Raw genomic sequence first — 16,152 nt, forward strand, 5'->3', positions numbered from 1 at the left:
CTTACGGCTATTGGGGTGAGGCAAGGAGATGTCTTGCTGTGCAAACTCCTGCGTGATCAAAAGATGGCCATAATTGTGAACGGTTGAATGACAGCATTAATATCCCTGAAGGACGTTGGTTTAAATTGCTCTAGGTTATAGGACACACAGTTTCAATTAAATAAAAAAACAGACTGACAGGATATCAAGGAGCTGTGTTTAGCTAGAAAGCTATATGACCCTCCATGACATGGTATAATAATAGTGTGTGTAATAGGCATTGAAATGATTCTGCATATGGGAAGCCAAATGGTTTTGAATCCACAATCTTTAGTATGCAATTTTCAAAATTAATTTTAATTCGATTCCATTAGTGTCTTATCATTGTCAATCTAGGGTGACATTTACCAATTTTACTTGGAGATAAATGTGCTGTGACCCAAAATAAGCTCTGATTCCTATAAAATAATTAGTTAAGCATTCTAAATTGTATTATAAATAAATATAATGGGATGGATGTTGTGGTCAGCACCAAAGCAAGGTTACTAAGCAATGGAAGCTACACCCAAGGATCTAGTGATCTCCGTGATGTGATTTTTCTCCTTGCTGACAGCAGTTTAAATCTCATGCCAATCAAGGAGATGGTTTGGCTTGCAGCAGCAGCAGTTATGTCAAGAAGCAGCAATTCACACTGAAGTGTTCACAGACAGCAAACGAATAAATTAACAGCACTTAATGTCCTTCACTTTCATTTAAATCTTCAGATAGCAAAATAAATGTTTGTGCTTTAAAGACAGAAGCTAAAAGAATGAAGTTAAAAAAAAGTGTGGAACTTCTTGTTAGAGAAATTTGGCATTCCACATATGTCAAATTAGCTTAGGGTCAGTGAAGATGCTTAGCAATGATTATGAGGCATGTATGCTGTTAAAACTCAGTTTAAAACAAGGTGTAACTTTTTCGTGTGTCTTTACATTGAGAGTAACAGTGTATGAGTGGAAGTTCTCAACAATTCAATTGATTTCGCATTGATTGCAGTCTGTGAGGGGTGTCAACAGCGCACCCTCTGGAGAAGCATAGAATCACTGATAGCAACATCTGGATTTCACTTTTAACTGCGCAAGAGCGGACTTCAGAAGTGGCTCTCAGTTTTGGTGACAAACGCTGACAGTTTTGCCATCAGTCCCTTCACAAAATCCAAGCCACTAAAACAGACCAGACGTCAGTCAATACACAATACAATGAAGTTACTCCCATCTCGATGATTTGAAAAGGAATACTGTGGTGATGACTTGGAGACTAAAGCAAGGAACGCAAATATTTTATAAAATATTACAGTTCATCAACACAAACTTGAACTTCTTATGCTATATAGCAATGATGATTCAAGAGGAAAATCAAATGTCAAATTCTCACCTATGTGATTGATACTATCTGAACAATTCAGGAAATGTTTGTTTGGAGAAATAGATAATTCAGATAACTAGGTGTAAGTGAATTTTAATGTTGCACTGTGTTAAGCAATACTAGCTTAGCATGGAATATGAGCTGTAATATAATACAATGCAATGAACTAGTTTTATCTACATGATATGCTAGAAGGTCCAGCTGATTAACTAGTCAATTTTGCATATAGAGTAGATGCATCAATAGTTTATGACTGCATATGAACAGTACCAACAAGCCATTCCAGCAGTATTCAGATTACTGTTCTGTGCCACATACTTTTGAGGAGCAGGAGTAGGATATTCAACCCCTCAAGCCTGTTGTGCCATTCCATCAGATCATGGCTGATCTGTACTTCAACTCCATTTTCAGGTCTTTGATTCATATCCCTTGCTACCTTACCCAACAAAGATCCATCAGCCTCAGTCTTGAAAATGTCAAATGATCAGAGCAATCTTACTCTTTTTGGGGGAACGGATTCCAGATTTCCATAGCACCTTGTGTGGGAAAGTGCTTCCTGATTTTAACTGGTCTTGCTCTAATCTTACCAACGTGTCTAAAATTACAAGGTTGGGATTCCACCAACAGAGAAAAAAGTTTCTCTGCGTCTGGACTTTTCAATCCCTTTATCAATAAAACAGCAATTAGATTGCTTCTAAACTCAACCTTCTAAACTCAAAGGAATGCCTAATATATATCCCTTTAAACTTCATATCGTTCTGGTGAATCTGCACTGCAACCAATCTAAGATCAAGATATCTTGAGGTGCAATACCCAAAACTGAATGTTGTAAACCAGTTGAGGTCTGACTAAGGTTCTGTACAACTCCCTCGCCCCTTGTATTCAAGCTCACTGGACAACATTCATAGACATCGCCCCCTCCCCCTTCCCCTCCCCCTTCCCCTCCCCCCTCCCCCTTCCCCTCCCCCCTCCCCTCCTTCCCCTCCCCTCCCCCTCCCCCCTTCCCCCTCCCCCTCCCCCCTCCCCTCCTTCCTCCCTCCCCCTCCCTCCTTCCCCCCCTCCTCTCTTCGCCCCCCTCCTCCCTCCCCCCTTCCTCTCTTCCCCCCCTCCTCCCTCCCCCCTTCCCCCTCCTCCCTCCCCCCTTCCCCCCTCCTCTCTCCCCCCTTCCCCCCTCCTCTCTCCCCCCTCCCTCCCCCCCTTCCCTTCCCCCACTTCCTCCCTCCCCCCTTCCTCCCTTCCCCCTTCCTCCCCTCCCCCCTTCCCCCCTTCCTCCCCTCCCCCCCTTCCTCCCTCCTCCTTCCCCCCCCTTCCCCCCTCCGCCCCACAACTTCCTTGTAATCTACTTAACAACTTCAACTAGATTTGTCAGACATGATTTATCCTTCGCAAATCCACCCTAACGCTCCTTCGTAAGCTTATACTAGCCCAAGAGCTACTCTGAGTCTGATAATACATTCCAGTAACTTTTCCATGACTGATGTTGAACTGAGAGATCTGTAGTTTCTTAGGGCAGAGTTTAATGGCCAAGGCCCAGTCCACCAGCTGGAAAGCCAGTGACAGCCCCAGTGCAGCGATTTCCAAACGCCCCAATGGGATTAAATGCCTATCAGGCAGTTTACCATCTCCTGTCATGGCTCCTGTACCTTTCAAGACAAAAATCCCACCTCCAAGTGCTATCAGCCAATCAGATGGCTGACAGTTCTACAGGCCCAGCAGTGCCACTGCTACCCCTGGCCATGGCTGGGACTGCAGGAGGTCCAGAGCAGTGGCAACAATAGAGGCTTCGGAACAGAGGTGATTGGGCAATCTCACCAGTGCCAGTCAGGCAGGCCCTGGCAAGAGTGGGGAGCTGGTAGGGAGAGATGTGGTGTGAAGGGTGTGGGGGCATCTTTCAGGGGGGGGGGCAGCCCTTGCCTCCGGCAGGGCCCTCAATGGTGTAGAGGGTGCCTGATCAGGAGGGCCTTCCCCCCCTGCCCCAGAGCCCAAAGGAAGCCATATGGGTAGGCCTGGCACCCTCCCAAGTGGCATGGGACCCTCCCACTGCTGGTGGAATAGCAGTTGCAGCAGGATGAGGACATTAAGTGGCTCTTAATTGGCCACACAATTATATGGACCCTATCTACCAGCCTTCTACTGGGGGATGCATTACATTCTGCCCTTAGGGCCGGGTTTTCATTTTTCATAGAGTGACAAAGACTCAGCACCCCTTTAAAAATGGCTGGCAGGACCCAGATGCAGGAGTCCCACCCTATTTCCAACAAATCCCACTTGTGCCGATAGGGGCATGAATCACACAGGAGGAAAACCTGAACTCAGCAGGGCCATTTGAAATTAGTAGTGAATTCAAACAGACCCCATTTTGGCTGGTACCAGGGCCTTAACCCACAGCGGGGGAATCAGAAATTGATAGGGTAGATGTAAATGCTCTTGAATGGAGGATAATGTCTGTGTAGCTGTCATGATCAGAAGTTTTTTTTTTTAATTCCCCACTTTTTAAACTGAAAAAAAAAATTGGCTGCAGTTGTCAGTGATTTTGTTTTTAAAAAACTCTGCTGAAGTGCTTTGATTGATAGGCCAGCTGGTGTAGCATCTGAACAAGCAGTTTCAATAGAATTATTGTTTACATTGCCTTACGGGCCAATCGTTATGAATGCTTGGTTGAGTTTCAAAAACTACAATTATCTCAGTGGGGGGTTCTGAGTTCACAGTTTGATTAACAGCTTAAAGAGGCTATTAAAGGCTTAGAGCTATGAACAGCAGACTTTTTAAAATAAGGGATGAACGACTTGAGGAGATTTAAAAGCTTTGATGCATGAGAGTTTTTTTTTCAATATCAAGCCTGTATTGCAAAGCTGCATTAGGTTTTTAGGAGTTCTTTTTATCTCCACATGGCCCCTGAACTCTGCCTATGGTGAATACTGGGTGAGTTGGCACAGGGGTATAAGGGACCATGGGGATGTACGGGGGAATGAGTTGGCATGAAGGCTATGAGGGGCTATTGGCAGTGGTGGGGGAGGGGGCGGGGTGGGGGGGGTGTTGTGGTTGGACTGGGGTGAGAGGTGAGGGCCAGAAACTCTAAAACAATTGGGACCAAGTCCTAGATAAATGTGGCAGGCCTTCTACCCAACCCAACCCACCCCGCCCAGCCCAGTGTCCTCCGAGCATCTGCTTCTGGGGTCACTGGGCCTGACTTCATCCTGCACCCGTCCCATCAGAGCAAAAATCTCATGATTCAAGGCTCGTTTTACCAAGGCCGATCAGGCGATTCGGGAAACATCTTGACTCGAACTCCCCGCCTCGGTAGCCAAAATCCGGCCCTTAGCCTCTCCCTCCCTTCTGTCTTAAATAATTCAGTGGCATTTGCAAGTTTTTAAATCCAAATTTAATCTAGAGAGCTTTGGAAAATTATGACCAATGCATCTGTAATTTCCCCGCCTATTTCTTTTAAAACCCTGAAGTAAAAACCACCAGATGCTGGAGGTTTGTATGTGTTATGTCCCATTATTTTCTCCATTACCATTTCTTTATATATATTACATTCAGCCAGTTTTTCTACTTGACTTATTTTTAGGTTTCAGTATAAGTGATATTTTGTCATCATCCTCTACTGTGAACACAAATACAAACGGCAACAACTTACACCTTTAATGTAATACAAGTGTCCCAGGGGACTTCACATGAGCACAGTCAGACACAAAGAACTCAAACCAAGCCAAAAAAAGAAATCATTAAGGCAGTCGGCCAACAGCTTGGTCAAAGGTATACATTTTAAAGACGAGAGAAGGGAGGGCAGTTTAGCACGGAAATTTCACAGCTTTGGGCCTACACAGCTGGAGACACAGCTGCCCGTAGTGTGGTAATGAAAGTCGGGGATGCACAAAAGGCCAGAAATGGAGGAACGCCAAGTTCACCAAAGGCTGTTGGGCTGGAGGAGATTACATAGAAAGGAATGGGTGAGGCCACAGAGGGATTTACACACAAGGTTGAGCATTTTAAAATGGTGGCTTTCAGGGACTGAGAGCCAATGCAAGGTCAGCAAGTACACGGGTGATGGACGAATGGACTTGATCCAAGTTTAGGATGCTGATGGCAGAGAATTAGATGGGTTCAAATTTCTGGATGGTGGAAGATGGGAGGCTGGCCAGGAAAACAAAGGAATCTTCAATTATGGAGGTAACAAAAACATGGATGAAGGATTCAGGAGCAGATGAACTGAGACATGGGCAGACACAGGTGCTTTTATGGAGGTAGAGGCAGTCTTATGGACAGAGAAGAGAGGAAATGGGGTCAGAAGCTTAGCTCCGGGTCAAATAGGCCACTGTGGTTACAAATAGTTTAGTTCACCCTGAAATAGTGGTCAGTGGAGGGATGGGCTCAGGCTAGGAAACAGAGTTTATGGTGTGTCTGAAAACAACGGCTTCCATCTTACTAATCTTTAATTGGAAATACAAAGTATCTGTTTTAGTCAATATGACATCTCCTTATTGTCCATTATAGTCTTGCATGCACCCGTCTTTGATGGACCCACATTCCCCCTTGATGCTCTCTCTTAATATGGTTACAGTAAGTTTTACTGTTGGCTTTGATAGTCCTGCATGTTTTTCCTAATTTCCCTTTCCTGTACCTTATTACTTTCTTTGTATTCCTGTATTTTATGGCTCTCCCCATCCACAGATTTTCCATTGTTTCCTTTGATTTTAGCTTGATGCTGTCTCTACCTCATTTGTTGATCATGGGCTGCTTAACTGTACAAGTGCAGATTTTGCCTTTTAGGAGTACATACTTGTTATGACTGGTCAGTCCAATTTACAGTGTTCAATTTATTCCTCGTCCCTTTGAAATTGGCCTCACTTAAATGCTAAAGCTTAGTTTGCTACTCTCCCTTCCCTCCTCAAACCTAATTTCAACTCCAGTCACATTATGGTTACTATTTGCAAAACGTTCCCTTACTGCCGGGTTGTGAATTAATTCTGGGTCGTCTCTCTTTACGAAATCTGGCACAGTCTGGTCCCTCGTCATTTCTAAGAAGGAATACTTTCTTCCAAAGATTGCTTAAATTAAAAAGTGGGACATACAATTTTGAGCCCTAGCACTGGAGGGAACAAAAGAAAGGGCTGCATCACCTCAGATGATGGATGTCTTTGCCTCTTCACTAAAGCAGCATTAAACAGCTGTGGTTCTTCATGTTAATGTTTTTCATGGCGGTACTATTTCTAATCACATGTAATTCTCTGTTGTCTCAGGTCACCCCTGGGAAGGATGGCGGGGGGGTGGGGGGGGGGGGGGGGGGGGGGGGGGGGGCGCGGGGTGCATGAGTAGTGTATCCATCAATCCCTTTCTAGCTGAGCCAGAGCTCAGGCCCCCGAGAGGGTTCAGGGGAGAGGGAGGAAAGTGGATTGCAGAAACCTTACATGCAAACTGCAGTTTGCGTCTCCGAGTCAGCTAGCTAATCCAGCACAGACCAGGAACCAAAACTGGGACTGCTAGTACAGTTTAATACAAAATTAACCGGTGCCCACACTCCCTCAGACACTGATACAAATACTGATGTGTTTTTTTTAAATGAAATTAGAATTAGGTAAATGAAGTCACAAAATAATTCAAATATTGTTGAGTGATTAAACAGATAGAAATCTGCATGATGTGAATGGCTCAGTATTAATCTCCAATTGAACTTCGTGTGGTTAAGTTGGGTAGACTTGGTAATGCATTGGTGTCACAAGTTGGTGCTCCAATGCGTGTTAGCATAGAGTGCAGGATGCAGATTTGCAATTGTGTTGTATGACACAGGTACATGGTCATCCCTTATGGCACCAAAGACAGTCCAGGGGTTTCTCAACAGAGAGAGAGAGGGAAAATCAAAGTTTGAGTCACTCCTTAGCTCAAATCACATTTATAGTCTGTTGTCAATCTCTAAGAACAATTCAGCATTTTTGCAAAATTCTTTCCATTTGAGATTTACTGACCTGGTAATTGCTGCTGTGTGTCTGCAGGAGCTGTTGGTACAATGTTATAATCCTCTCTGGGCTGCTTATCCTGTGACATGTAGCCGGCTTGTTCTGGGTTGTGTGCAGATAATGGATGCTGTCAGCTTCTTCCACAAACCTGGCTGGAACCAATCCCAGCTCCCCATTCACTTCAGCAACATACATCCCATGCCTGTCTGGATCCCCGCTGACATGTATTACATCTCCAACAGAAAGAGGCAGCTATAGGGAAGAATGCCAACATTTTATGATGTGCCTCATAATAAAGGTCATATCTACCTTAATTAAAATACACTCAATTCTTCAATATTGGTCTGATTGAATTTTATTTAGACATCAGAAGGTGTAGGCATATGGTAGTAGCTACTATGTACCTTTGCAGAAACAGAGTCTTTTAAAATTGCCAGAAGGGTTGCCTTTGACATTGATAAGAGGAATACCCTCTCAGGATGCCCATACAATATGGAGTTCAGCTGTTGAACTGAGCACTGGAAAGTGAATAGCTCATGCAGGATTCTAAACACTGAAAAGAGAGGGGAGGGAATTTTCTGTGCCCACTGGCGTGTTTGACAGCGTAAGTGGACAATATGGCGGGAAGGCCAAAAATCGGTTTCACGATGTCATGAAACCAGTTTGTGATCGTCCGTTCCGCCCGTTGATGGCAGGCTGTGTTTCCCGCCATTAGGCGTTGGGAACCTCATTGTAATATATCTGCATATCAGTACAAGGCCAGCCTGTCAGACTCATCCGCCCTCGTGTTGGGTTGACCCTGACGTGTTTCACAACAGCATATGTAAGGCGTGCACTTGGTGGGCTGCACTTTGAGGGAATTTGAATGTGAGTGCACAGTAACATTGCACAGTGCTCATCTGGGTCGCCTGTTGGACTTCAAGGTTGTGGTTCGTTGAGGGGGGAGTGGTGGGGACAAGGGCAAAGGGGATTAGGGAAACCTTATATAAAGTGACCATTCCTCTGCAGCTGAGACAGTTCAGGCGCAGCTACGTTGATATGATTGAAGTCGAGACCCTAGCTTATCTCCCACTCAAGCAGCTCAAGTAGAGGCATCAAAGTGCCACCAAGTACTCCAGAGCTTTTCACCACTCCCAGCACAGTCTGCAAGATCATAAGCATTTTAGTGGGCTGCAGAACAGTGGGATGACTGGGCAAGTTGTACCATCTCCTTGCTAAAGCTGGCCATTGAGGAGTCAATGGTGGAGGCGCTCACAGCCCCTTGCAATGTCATCATCCCGGTTTGGACCAGTCTCCCCCATGGCTCAAGCTAACAGCGCAGCCCTGCAGTGTGGGTTAGGAGAATGCCTGTGACTGAGCTGAGGGCACAGCATGCAGTCCAGTGGGCAAAGCTGCTGCCAATCAGTTGGGTGGAGTGGGGCAGAGGTGGGTGGGGTCTCAGGCAGCCATGCAGCGCACTCAACTCTGGCCATCCAAGTGGTGGACAGCACTCTCCGGGAAGTGTTTAGGGGCCTTCAGACTTAACCAAGAGAGGTTTTTAGTATACCCAAGCTAACCTATGTGTATCTCTCTTTCATCCTGCAGGAGGAGAACATCAGGAGACTGGTGACCTAGCTGTATGCCTCGTGGCACACAGACAGCCAAGGCAAAGGAGAAGAGAGCAACAGAGGTGCCTGGCTGTGCAGAGGGGGGAGCAGCAGCACCCTCAAGAAGAAGGGGTGGCTGGGGCTCACACACACACCACTGAAGAGCCACCGCAAGCCGTCATTGGTCAGTGCCTGGCTAGACCCAGGACCTATAGACGCCGCCTTTCATTTGTGCAGATGACCAAGAACCAGTGTCGCTGAAGACTGCGCATGTCCAGGGAACTGGTTGGTCAATCCTGCCAGATGCTGCAGGATTAGGTGCCAAGGGGACATGGATGGCATCCACTGTTATTGGCCGTGAAAGTGACTGCAGCACTCAATTTTTACGCCAATGGCTCCTTTCAGGGCTCCACAGGTGACCTTTGTGGGATATCACATACTTCTACCCACAAATACATCCATGAGATCACAGAAGCCATCTTCGTGAGGGCACACAACTTTGTGCATTTCGCCCGGGACCGAGAGAGCCAGGGTGCAAGAGCGCTGGAATTTGCCCAAATCTCGGGTTTCCCACAGGTGCAGGGTGTGATCAACTGCACTCTTGTGGTGCTCAGATTTCCATTGCAACAAGGGATCAACTACGTCAACCGCAAGGGCTTCCAGTCGCTGAATGTGCAGCTGATGTGTGATCACCACAAATGCATCCTGCAGGTCTGTGCATGGTTTCCAGGCAGCGTCCACAACTCCTACATTCTCAGTCAGTCACAGATCCCTGACGTCTTCCAGGGTCCACAGAGGCTGCAGGGTGAGCTCCTAGGGGACAAGGGCTACCCGCAGAGGACATGGCTGATGACATCCGTGCAGCGGCCTCAGAACAAAGGTATAATGAGGCTCATGATGCAACTTGCAACTCAGTCAAGCAAACCGTCAGATGCTGAAAATGCGGTTCTGGTGCCTGGGCCTGTCTGGTGGAGCCCTGCAATACAGTCCACAGAGGGTGTCACGCATCATCATCGCCTGATGCACCCTTTACAACCTGGCGCTGCAATGGGGAGAGGAGCTGGCTGAGGAGGAGATGCAGAAGCTGGAGGTTTCCCCTGATGAGGAGGACTTCAATGGTAATGAGGTCTTTGAAGACGATGATGACGGCGATGAGGCCATCGCACCAGCCAGATGAGGCAGCACACTCAGGAGCTCCTCATAGCTGCTAGATTTGTGGAGGATGATGATGACATGCAGTGAGGACACTCCGTAGATCTTCACATAGCCTCTGAGAATGTCTGACTCCTGTCTGGCCGAGGGCAGCTCGCTTGGGCTCTGTGATCAGGGTCATATCATAGAGACGCAGCCATGAAACTTTAAAATCATCTGATCCTTTGTCCGCCTTCAGCACCTGACCCCTTCAGGAGCACAGCGTCACTGGTCACAGATGCTGAAGAGATGGGGGCCAGCCCTATTTCAAAGGTGCTGCGAGCACACAGAGAGAATGACGGAACTCTGTGACGTCTGCCCACTACATTCTGGCAGCAATGACAAGCACCACCGAGGTGCAGGCATCAGTAACGTGTCCAGGGAGTGTGAGGCTGGACCATCACTTTGGTCTGAAGGCTGCACAAAGCACAGGGAAGAGGCCCTGGACTGAGGCACCAGACTTTATCTTGTGCAGAAAGGTTTCACATCTGAGTGACACGAACACTGCTCATCAGAACAAGGAACCATAGGCAGGGAGACATTCTTGGGAGTTTATTTACAATAATGAACATTATGTACAAGTGATTAACACCCGTGCCCAGGCTGTGCAACTGCATCTTCTTAACTTTCCTAACCCTGTCGCTACGTCTTTGTGCTTCCCGGACACCCAAAGCAGAGGTAGAGGCAGCCTCGGTGATGACCTCGGCAGGCATCCTCTGAAAGGTCACTTTCGGGGTCCTGCTGTGTGACAGTGGCACCCTCCTCGGCCTGTGGAGCTGGAGCTGAAGTCACAGGAAGAGGAGATTCAGATGGGTCAGACACTCCAGGAGTCAACTGGATGGATGGTCCCAGGATGGCCCCTGGCTGACTCCTTGAGGAGAAGGGGTAGCTGGTGTGAGATCGGGCTTCCCCGCACCCCTCTTGTGTACACGCTGTTGAAGGCCAACTATAGCGTCGGCGATGGAGTTCAGCCCATGCAGCAGTGCAGGAGCAACATCCTTGACCATCCTACCAGAACAGACCTCGGAGCGTTGGCATGCTGGCACCATCACTTCAGCCTGAAGGCGAACAGACTCCTCCATCGTGCCTTGCAATCTGAGGAGTGCAGCAGACATCCCTTCCTGATGTTCCCGAGCTTGCCTTTACAGCTCCAGCAACTGTGACATGACTGAGTCCAGAGGCTCCTCATCTGACTCAGACTCAGCAAATTTCTGGCCTCCAGCAGCCCTCCAAGTGCCGGGAACCTGGGAAGTCCCTGTCCCTGTTGTGGATCAGAAAATGAGATGTGCTCACCAGATTGTGATCCCAAGGCTACTCTAAAGCTAAAAACTGAGGTGTGTGTCTGTGCACTGGTGGAGGATGTGGGTGAGCGCTGTGATGGGACTTCAAGGAGGATGCCTTCAAATTCCTCTTCAGAGGTTTCTTTGGGGCTTGACTGGAGGCCCTGGGCATGGACTCTGTCGGCTGTTTGGCAAATGTGCCTGCGGAAGCAAGGCAAGATAATTAGTCCATGGCAGTGGCCTGTGAAAAAGGACATATCATTCACGGCATGGTTGTCTGATGGATGTTGCACTGCTGGATCCTCACTTGGTAGAGCAGCGCCAACCTCACCATCAGCACAGGAAGGGTCCTGATCCTCACTGGCCAGCTGGATGGCTCAGTTTTCAAATTCCTGAGGGCCTTTATTTCAAACATTCCTCCATCAGTCTGCGACGTTTCCCTCTTGTGTGCCAGCTTGTCTTGCATGAATAGAGATGGAGAAAGTGTAAGCAGGATGCCTGCCGGGCCAGATGATAAGTGTGTCTGGCCTGTGTGGGTGGTAAGTGGTCCCACGGACGGGATGAGGACAATGAAGGTGTGTGTGAGAGAGTGAATGGTGATGTCCCTTGAACTGGCAGTGAGTGAGGGCCCTGTGGATGTGTGATGGGTTTGTGAGTGTGTGAATTGTAAGTGATGAGAAGAGTGGAACCCTGGCGAAATGGAGGAGATCATTCATCCCCTTGTGGCACTGGGTGGCTGTCCCCTTTTGCAAGGCGTTGTCGCTGACCACCACCTCCCAAGGATTGGTGATGTTGCTGCCCATCCTGCGGCCAGAGCGAGAGTACAGGACATCACGGTGAGCCTCCACGACATCCAAAAGGCGCTCGAGGGACACATCATTGAACCTGGGGGTTGCAGTCTTTTTGCCTTTCGGGGCCATATCTTCCGTGCTGCAGTTGTGGGCTGGAAGCACTGAGAGGTGTGCGTTCCGCGGCACACTAAATATGGCACCCGACATGATGAAGCGGTGAGGTGATGGCGTGACGGGCGAATGAGAGCCTGCCTGCCATGGAAATGGTGTGTTTCCCGGGAATGCGTAATTCACTCAGCGGTTGATTTGAGATCATACGGCGTGAGAAACCGCCATTGTGGCCGGCAGGGAAAATGTCATTTTAAATGCCCCTTGCCGCAGTTAGTGCAAATCTGAGACGATTCCGACCATGATCCAGGGAAAGAGCACTCAGTGGCGGTAATGTTGCCTTTGGGAGATAGTGCAAAACATGCATCATCAGAGCAGTCATCAGTTATACAGATACGTCTTCTGATTTTTGATCAGTTATTTCCTATTTGCGCAATTGCCCAAAGTCAAAATTACCTCCAGTAAGTCATAAATAGGACACAAACCCTTATATTTCTGGGGGTTAATTTGTTAAAAGCAAGGCTACAAGGCAAGTATGGTGGTGGGGGTTGAATTGGGGGTGGGAAATTATTGTTAAAGGGGAGCTGGACTGTGTGGAGATCCATATTTCAATGATAGCCTGTTGTTGATGATGAGTAAAAAAAAAGTTTTGAACCACGCTGATACAAGCAGCATTCAGAAGCACAGGTTTTCTTTAAGATAAAGCAAAGAAGCACCAGTGCTTTTTAGCCTCACTCAGTTAATCAGAAAATGACAACTGTTTTCTCCATTCTTCTTCTGTAAGAGTTCTTAACTAGAAGCAATAATAAGTACTATATTGGTCTATAGGGAAAGATTATCAGAGGTTAGAAGCTGAACGCTGACTATATTAGGCCATTACAGGCAGAGCTAAGAATATCATTTACTTCTGAGTAGTGTCAGATCAAGAAAGGTGAGAGAAGAACTAACTCATTTCACCTCTTGTGCATAAGGTAGGTTCATCACAAATGAAGATCCTAAACATTAATCACTCCTGTAGATTTGATAGCCTGGCTTTCAAAGCTGTGAACTCATCAGCTCATTAAGGAGTTACTCATGAAGAAATTTCATGAACTTATTAACTCACACTCTGGTCATTGCTATAGTTTATATCCAGCATCCTTTATTCCTGATGCATAGCAACACACTGAATTACCTGGGTTAAGGAGCTTTGTCCATCAAAGATTCACTACTCAACTGCTAGGTAACTCTGACTGCATTTATGGCTTTTTACACCTCTTAAGCAGTCACTTGTCCAACATTATTTCAAGTTTTGGCTTGTAACGGGCAGGGTTTATCATCTGACTTCTTCCTTGATGATTTGGCAAGAAAGAGTTCATTTATTCACTCAGCAGCTTAAGAGTAACATAATCAGGGAGAAGTAAATTAAATTGATTTTGTTCCCAACTGGTTGGTGTAAGATATAACGGCCACCTTCTCAAGGGCAATCAGGGATGGGCAATAAATGCTGGCCTAGCCAGCGACACCTACATCCCATGAATGAATAAAACAAAATTCTTTCCATTTTTGGTGGCCTCCTGTGCTGTACGCTTTGGTCCATCACTTAATTTTCTGAATTTTGTTGGAAACCTCCCCCCCTCCCAGGTTTTGGAATATTTTTGATAAGATTGTACTTAGACCTCCAACACAGAGCACTGATGTGTGGTTGGACATGGCTCCATAACCATTTTCCCCGTGTTTTTTTTTGCAAAAATATACTTTATTCATAAAATATCTTCAATCACATACCAAACCATTTCAAAAACACCATTACAAGGGTACAATCCAGGTTAAACTTTTACAAAATGTATCACCAGGTGCATCAGTACAAACAATATTACAATCATTTACAGCCTTTCATTTTGAGCTGTACAGCCCGAGGGGCTCTAAACAGTTCCCAGTCTCTCGGTGCGCTGTGGCAGAAAAGTCTTAGACAGCGACCCTTCCCCATTGCGCCTTTGCGGCAGCTGCCCCAAGCTTTAGTGCGTACCTCAGCACGTAGTCCTGGACTTTGGATTGTGCCAGTCCGCAACAATCGGTCGGGGACAACTCTTTGTGCTGGAAGACCAACAAGTTTCGGGCAAACCAAAGCGCGTCTTTCACCGAGTTGATGATCCTCCAGCTGCAGTTGATGTTTGTCTCGGTGTGTGTCCCTGGGAACAGCCCGTAGAGCACAGAGTCCTGTGTCACAGAACTGCTCGGGATGAACCTCGACAGCAACCACTGCATCTCTCTCCAGACTTTCTTTGCAAAGGCACAATCCACAAGGAGGCACGGCCTCCCAGTCCTTCCTGTCCTCTATCACGGAGGCCTTAGACGACAGTACGCGGGAGAGCCTGGACAAACCGCTAACTCCTGATGAACTGACTAAGGCCCTTGAGTCCTTCGAGAAGAGTAAAACTCCCGGAAGCGACGGCTTGCCGGCGGAGTTGTATTCGGCTCTGTGGGACTTGATCAGCCCAGACCTGCTAGGAGTGTACGAGAGTATGCTCCTGGCCGGAAGTATGTCAGAATCCATGAGGAAAGGCATCATCACCCTCATCTACAAGCACAAGGGGGAAGAGGAGGAAATTAGAAATTGGCGACCCATTTCACTGTTGAATGTGGACTATAAGATTCTGTCCAAGGTCATCGCCAATCGGGTCAAATCCGCTCTGGAATTGGTGATTCACCCTGACCAGACCTGCGCTGTGCCAGGCAGGAAGATCTCTGACAGCCTCGCGCTGCTCAGGGATACGATTGCCTATGCACAGGACAGGGGTGTGGATACCTGCCTCATCAGCTTGGATCAGGAGAAGGCCTTTGACAGAATATCGCACACCTACATGGTGGATGTGCTCTCCAAAATGGGGTTTGGGGAGGGAATTCGAAATTGGATCCAACTGCTCTGCACTAACATCAGTAGCGCAGTCTCAATCAATGGGTGGGAAACAGATAGCTTTCCGATTAAATCTGGAGTCAGGCAGGGCTGTCCTCTCTCGCCTGTTCTTTTCGTGTGTTGCGTAGAACCCTTTGCCGAGTCCATCAGGAAGGATCCGGGCATAAGAGGAGTGACGATCCCAGGCAGTGGAGGCACTCAGGTAAAAGCCTCCCTGTACATGGACGACGTCGCCGTCTTCTGCTCGGATCCGCTGTCGGTGCGCAGACTGATCCACATCTGCGACCAGTTCGAACTGGCCTCGGGAGCCAAGGTAAATCGTGGGAAGAGCGAGGCCATGTTCTTTGGGAACTGGGCTGACCGATCCTTTGTCCCCTTCACTGTCAGGGCTGACGGCCTGAAGGTGCTGGGGATATGGCTCGGAGGGACCAGGGCATGCGTTAGAAACTGGAAGGAGCGAGTGTCTATGGTGAAAAGGAAACTGGGCATGTGGGAGCGACGCTCCCTCTCCATTGCGGGTAAGAACCTGGTCATCAGGTGTGAGGCACTCTCGCTGTTGCTGTACGTGGCGCAGGTCTGGCCCATTCCAGACTCCTGCGCGATGGCGATCACTCGAGCCATCTTCCGCTTTATCTGGAGGTTGAAAATGGATCGTGCCCGCAGGGACGCGATGTACAAGCCTCTAGATAAAGGGGGAAAAAACGTGCCCAACATCGCCCTCATACTGACGGCCACCTTTGTGTGTGGCTGCATCAAGCGGTGCGTAGACCCTCAGTACGCAAACACCAAGTGTCACTACGTGCTGAGGTTCTACCTGTCCCCGGTGTTGCGAAGGATGGGTCTGGCCACGCTGCCGCGGAACGCTCCAAGTAGTTGGACCGTGCCGTACCACCTGTCCCTGGTGGAAAAATTTATGCAGAAAAACACCTTTGACCACAAGTCCATCAGGCAGTGGTCAGC

At 47.8% G+C, this 16,152-nt stretch overlaps 1 protein-coding gene across 1 annotated transcript in view; it reads right to left on the reverse strand.

Moving 5' to 3' along the window:
- LOC144688852 (uncharacterized) overlaps positions 1-16,152 on the reverse strand; it is a 582,637-nt gene that overhangs the window by 76,944 nt on the left and 489,541 nt on the right. The window contains exon 41 of the mRNA XM_078555848.1: positions 7,346-7,592. Within this exon, the coding sequence (XP_078411974.1) occupies positions 7,346-7,592 (247 nt within the window). The remainder of the gene's footprint in view (positions 1-7,345; positions 7,593-16,152) is intronic.

This window comes from Cetorhinus maximus, chromosome 1 (genome assembly GCF_964194155.1).
Source record: "Cetorhinus maximus chromosome 1, sCetMax3.hap1.1, whole genome shotgun sequence".
NCBI classification, from domain to species: Eukaryota; Metazoa; Chordata; class Chondrichthyes; order Lamniformes; family Cetorhinidae; genus Cetorhinus; species Cetorhinus maximus.